This window comes from Populus trichocarpa, chromosome 6 (genome assembly GCF_000002775.5).
Source record: "Populus trichocarpa isolate Nisqually-1 chromosome 6, P.trichocarpa_v4.1, whole genome shotgun sequence".
NCBI classification, from domain to species: Eukaryota; Viridiplantae; Streptophyta; class Magnoliopsida; order Malpighiales; family Salicaceae; genus Populus; species Populus trichocarpa.
The window spans coordinates 4,994,679-5,000,404 of NC_037290.2; the positions used below are offsets into that span (position 1 = coordinate 4,994,679).

A 5,726-nucleotide genomic window follows, 5' to 3' on the forward strand; every position below is an offset into this window, starting at 1 on the left:
CCAAACATGGGATAGTTCCAGAGAACCCTGTTAAATGCCAGGGATCGAATTTACATCACTTTCCCTTCAAAAACAGGGAATGTGATTCTCTCAAAAAACGAGGAGCTCGAAATATTAGGTTTTTTACTTAATTTCTCCTTAATTCTTTTATTTTTAATTAGTGGGACTATATAACATATCATTATTTTTACTAACAACAACAACACAGTTGTTGTAGGCTTAATAATCAACTCTTTTGAACAACTAATGTGTGTTTTAATGATTTTACTACATATCAAAATTATTAATATAATATTTATGCAATCAGGTTTATGATTTTTTATATGTTATGTACCATGATTTATTTCAATGTAACTAGAGAGCCTTTGTGCATGGACTTCTCACATCCCTCTTGTAAAACAATCTTGAATATCAAATAGAGAATTTATTTATATTATTATGAAGTCTTGCATGAACCAAACACAATATATAAAAATATACACTAAAAATCTCATTTTCCTTATGCTTTAGCCGATTCAAAGCATGTAATTTATTTTTTTTCTCCTTTTTTCCCTTGTGTTCTTTACAATTTTGTATTCCAATCTACACTTTCTTGTTTCTAACATTCATAGCCAGCGAATAATCATTCTATAAATACTTTGAATTTTATCACTTATTTTGTGAATGATCCAACGTCTATGCCAAGCTCTTTTCATTTTTTTTCCTCCCCACTTCTTCTTGTTTTTTATTCTTGGAAAAGCAACACAATGATAATACAAAAAAAACCCTATATCTTGATTCGTTTTTCATTTTCCAACTAATGTTTGAGAAATTATGATTCTTTTTTTTATCATCAATGAGGCAAATTAAATTAAATAAATAGTTATTTTTTTCCTCATATATATCTAAATTTAAAGTAAGATCTTTGTTTTTTTTTTTTATTATTGATCTCTTTATACGAGTATATAGAGCCAAAAACATATTTTTATTTTTTGGGGTTTTTGTCTTGCCTTGAAACAATATATAACATTTTTGTAGGGAAAGAGGGAGATAGAAAGCGAGACAAAAGGCTCCAAAGAAAAAGCAAGAAACAACCCGTTTTTTGCTTCCATGGAATCTAAGCACATTTTGTGCCTCATTTTATTGGTGGGGTTTGTTTTCTTTCAAGTAAATGAAGACCCAGTTGATCGAGGATAAGCAGGCATTGCTTGATTTTGTGAACAATTTGCCACATTCTCAGTCTTTAAACTGGAATGAGGGCTCTCCTGATCATTGCAATAGCTGGACTTGAGTCATTTGTAGTGGAGATGGGACTCGTGTGATTGCTGTCAGATTGCCTGGTGTTGGATTTCATGGCCCAATTCCACCAAACACTCTTAGTCGTCTGTCAGCATTGCAGATTTTGAGACTTTGATCCAATGTTATTGGTGGGAGTTTCCTTTCGATTTCTCTAATTTAAAGAACTTATCTTCAATTTAATAATTTTTCTGGGTCACTACCAGTTGATTTCTCACTTTGGCCTCATCTTACAATTGTTAATTTGTCCAGCAATCGGTTTAATGGGAGTATTCCTTATTCGTCTTCGAATTTGAGTCACCTTGCTGTTTGAATCTCGCAAACAATTCGCTTTCCGATGAAAAGTTCCTGATTTTAATTTGCCAAATCTGAATGTGGTTGAACTGAAAGCTTATACTGCTGTTCTAGAGATGAGAAGCTGATGGTGTGTGATTATTACAGTAAGGGAGCATTTCTTCCCCTTTAGTCACCAAAACACGTTGATCATTAAAATTATTATAATAGCAAAACTTTTTTATTTTAGCGCGAAACAAGGATTGTAGAGTATAATAAAGGGAATAAAATTTAGAAAAGAAATTGTATTTTCTCAAACTTTAAATAAAAAACAGAAAATAAAGTAAAGTATAAAAGATTTTTGTAATTATTCCAAATAAAAATAAAAATATGAAAATCTTTGGCAAAAAAAAGAAGCTCACAGCATATCAAGCTAAATATATAATTGCATACAAAAAATAACAATATTTTATTTTTATTTCTTTATACATAACGATATATAAAAAATCAGCATGTTTATTTTTTTAATATATGCATGCTACATAAAGGGATGATTTTGGCCCTCTCGACAAAAGTAAACTAAAATTGAAGGGTGGTCTTAAACAGTGCTAAATATTGTTCACATACTCATAGTATATTATGGACTAGAGCACTTCTTTTCTATTTTGATTCCTTAACTTTTTTTTTCATCGATTGAGTCCTTTAATTATAAAATTAATAGCCAATTGCTTTATAATTGCTGGCTAGGAAAAAATTGAAAGAAGAAGGACCAACTTATAAAAAGCATCTAGAATAGGTGGTGTGTTTAAAGTTGGCATGAAAAGTACAATTTATTACTCCAATCTAAAAGTATACTTTTTACGTTTTTTTTTTAAATTCAATTTTGATATAAAAACCTTTTTTTTTTCAATTCCTAGTTTGTGAAGGAAAGAAATGTTTTTTTGCTGGATTCTAGCCAATTGCTTTTCAATTAATAGCCAATTGCTTTATAATGTTGGATAAAGTTATTGTTTTTGTATATTCCGTCCATTAAATTGGTTAATCTTGGTGTCCACGGGTTCTATATAATGAAAGCAGGTTGATGATGGTTGTTTAAAACCTTAGTAATACCTAAAAAAATAGATCGAAGTTAAGGGAAAAAAATCTAACCCGATTTGATTTTTTGTTTTATGACTGTTTTTAGAGCTTCTTACGTTGATAAATTGATTTCTAGGTTTTTTATGTTGTTCGTGAAGTGTTTTTTTGGTGAAAATGGGTTACAAGATGGGTTTTCAAGGGAAAAAAAAAACTCTGTCTTGATTTTCCAGCCATCATTATGGTGGTTAAAATCTGGACAGACAGAAGACACACCCTCGGGCATAGGCCACCAGCCCGGTTATTTTTTAAGGCTTTTTTTTTCTTCTTTTTTTTAGGTGCAAAATAAGTTTAAGAAAACAAAATTATTAGACCCGGTTTGGTTCTTAGTGTGAATCACAGTTTTTTTATTATTGATCTCTTTATACGAGTATAGAGCCAAAAACATATTTTTATTTTTTGGGGTTTTTGTCTTGGCTTGAAACAATATATAACATTTTTGTAGGGAAAGAGGGAGATAGAAAGTGTATTGCTTAATAAGTTCAGTTTACTTTTCATATACCACAATCGATACCCTATTGATGCTCTTAAAGCTCCTGATTTAAATGGAAAACAGAAACACGTATAAGTCTAAAAGTGGGACAAGTTATTCATAACAGTTGGAATAAGCAAGCTGTCATGCAGATAGTTCTGATAGTTTAAAACCTTTAGCAGGTCATCAGAATTGATTCTAAAGGACAGACGACGGGTAAATGATGTAAAACTAGTGATACTCCAGTTCCCCAATTTATCAGATGCTATACTACCTAGAACCCTGAAAATGCAAGCTATATTGTCTCCCCTTTTATAAGGCGAATACTGAAAATGCTCTTGATTTTGATCACAAATGTGAAGATGCTGCTTTGGTGGAGAATGTCATGAGAAGTTTTCAAAGTTCAGGCCTGGTTCATGCTGCTGGAATTGCCACTTCTTTAATAAATTCGGGACAGCAATGGTTAGCAATCTGTTTTTACCTTTTCCTTTATCTGGAACTTATTAACGTAAAAAAATTGTTGTTACAAAGCCCGACTCCTAGAAGCCTTTGTGGCATAATTTTGTGTCTACCAACCTCTTACAAATATATGGAGAACCGTCTTTATGCAAATATTGTACGACCTGATAGAAGTTAAAAACAGGGACTTTCCAAATGGTTGGGCTCCACTTCAACACATGATAGTTGAAGGTTTGCTGAGATCTGGATTAAAAGAAGCAAGGTCATTGGCAGAAGACATAGCTGTGAGGTGGATCAAAACCAACTACATTGGATACAAGAAAACGGGCGCAATGCATGAAAAATATGATGTGCGAAAGTGTGGAGCATTCGGAGGTGGTGGAGAATACATACCCCAGGTACTTTATGAAACTCAAAAACAAGTATGGAAAGATTGCATACTTGTTTTACATACATTTGTACTGATTTTAAGCTCTTGTGGTAATGCAGACTGGTTTTGGTTGGTCAAATGGAGTTGTGTTGACATTTTTGGAGGAGTTTGGATGGCCTGAAGACCGGAGCATAGGTTGCTGATTGGTTAGGAAACTGAAGAAGCAACAGGTTCTTTTTGCGATCTTAGCGAACATAGGGCATTTTTTTCCTCTTCAATTCCTTGTGCTATTATTTTGATTTGATCATACGCTGATACTTTTTTTTCTTTATTTTTAATGAAGGAATGAATTCATCAGTCTCATTTCCTATTTAAGCCTATTCATGTTAGATAGTGCTGCACACTTCTAAGGGCTTCTTAATTCCATATCCAACTTCCTGTATAAAGGTATAGAACGCTACCCTTTCTATTATTAGCCTGTAAAGGGAATCAAGGCTTATAAACTCCAATTCCGCTCGATCCCGTATGGGAATTGTATTTTCATTTCTGGGTGGAGGAGAAGCATCCAAAGCCTTTGCTTTGTTTTGGGGGCACCAAGTAGGGACTTCAAAATATCTGCAACTAGCAAATCTTGGTATTCATGAGCAGTAGCTTTGTTGGATTATTCAATTCCAGGAAATAGTAATTCGGATGGGCACCGAAATGCTCACAGTACTGCTGTACATCGTTTTTTTTTTAATGATCAGCTACCTTCGTAGACCATGTCCTGAGTTTATTAGCCCTGTAGGCTACTCGATGCAGAGCTTCAACTCTGAATTCATTATGGGCAGATCTTGCATAATTATCATTGCCATGATCACCATGGCAAGACTTGGATGATATGTTCATTTTGTAGTCCTTAATTTTAAAATGAATTTTCCCCTTCCACATGCCATATACTGGAATTGCTCAGTTTCATCTATTCATAAATTTATTAGCTTCAATTGAGTTTCTTCGAAGTTTTATAGCCCATAAGAAGTCAGATGCTTGTCCGAGCTCAAAAAAGGTTAACTCTCCGAGCCCAAAAAAAGGTAAGTTAACATGGAATGTATTGTAAATATATTTATGAAGATAAACAAGGCTAAATTTGTGAAGAAACTTGAATATATCAAACATGCAACTTAATAAAAATAATTATAATTTTATATTCAATTATTGGATCAAACTCTAATTATATCTAATTGAGATTATGTCCATGACCTGAGTTGTAAATTTTGTCGGTTAATTCAAGTTGATCGGAGTCAATATAATGTTACATATTTTTTAAATTTTATTCTACATTTTTTTATAACTCTTCAATTTAATTCTAGATTTAATCTAATTTGTGGTCAATTAAGACCCAAACAAGACCCAATCAAGAAGAGAAGGGAAGGAAAAGAAAAGTGACAGATTATCCAACCAGGTTAACTTATTATGATCATTTCCATTAAATAGGTTGTGAATTTCAAGTGTTAAATCGGGTCAATACAATGTGTCATCGTCTTTTCATTTTACTTCCTCACTTTTTTTTTCTAATTTAATCATTTAGTGGTTCATTATTTTCCATTTAAGCTAGTGTTGGACAAGGTTAAAACGATGACTGCATGAATTTTTTTTAACTAAATCACAATATGAACAAGATGACGAGTTTACTTTTGACCCACTTGATCGAACAAGCTATAATGACTTTTATTTATTTATTTATGAATCTTTATGGTGGTTGAT

The 5,726-nt window shown here is 32.4% G+C and overlaps 1 protein-coding gene across 3 annotated transcripts; it reads left to right on the forward strand.

The window, feature by feature from the left end:
* The first annotated feature begins 3,203 nt into the window (after nucleotides 1-3,203).
* Nucleotides 3,204-4,967, forward strand: LOC7485471 (probable trehalase). 3 transcript variants are annotated; one of them, XM_024603651.2, is made up of 4 exons: nucleotides 3,204-3,370; nucleotides 3,517-3,616; nucleotides 3,798-4,011; nucleotides 4,103-4,308. In XM_024603651.2, exons 2-4 carry the CDS (start codon nucleotides 3,540-3,542, stop codon nucleotides 4,184-4,186), a joined length of 375 nt encoding a protein of 124 aa, XP_024459419.1. In that variant the 5' UTR covers nucleotides 3,204-3,370; nucleotides 3,517-3,539; the 3' UTR covers nucleotides 4,187-4,308. The 3 variants fall into 3 exon arrangements, with proteins under 3 accessions (XP_024459419.1, XP_024459420.1, XP_024459418.1); XM_024603652.2 differs by lacking the exon at nucleotides 3,204-3,370 and adding an exon at nucleotides 4,327-4,967 and having other exon boundaries at nucleotides 3,413-3,616; nucleotides 4,103-4,213; XM_024603650.2 differs by lacking the exon at nucleotides 3,204-3,370 and having other exon boundaries at nucleotides 3,413-3,616; nucleotides 4,103-4,307.
* The last annotated feature ends 759 nt before the right edge of the window (nucleotides 4,968-5,726 follow it).

Coding starts and splice junctions, on each gene's coding strand:
- LOC7485471 (XM_024603651.2), top strand. CDS start 3,540: ATGAGAAGTTTTCAAAGTTCAGGCCTGGTTCATGCTGCTGGAATTGCC. Junction 3,617..3,797: donor ATAAATTCGGGACAGCAATG/GTTAGCAATCTG, acceptor AGTTAAAAACAG/GGACTTTCCAAATGGTTGGG. Junction 4,012..4,102: donor GTGGAGAATACATACCCCAG/GTACTTTATGAA, acceptor GTGGTAATGCAG/ACTGGTTTTGGTTGGTCAAA.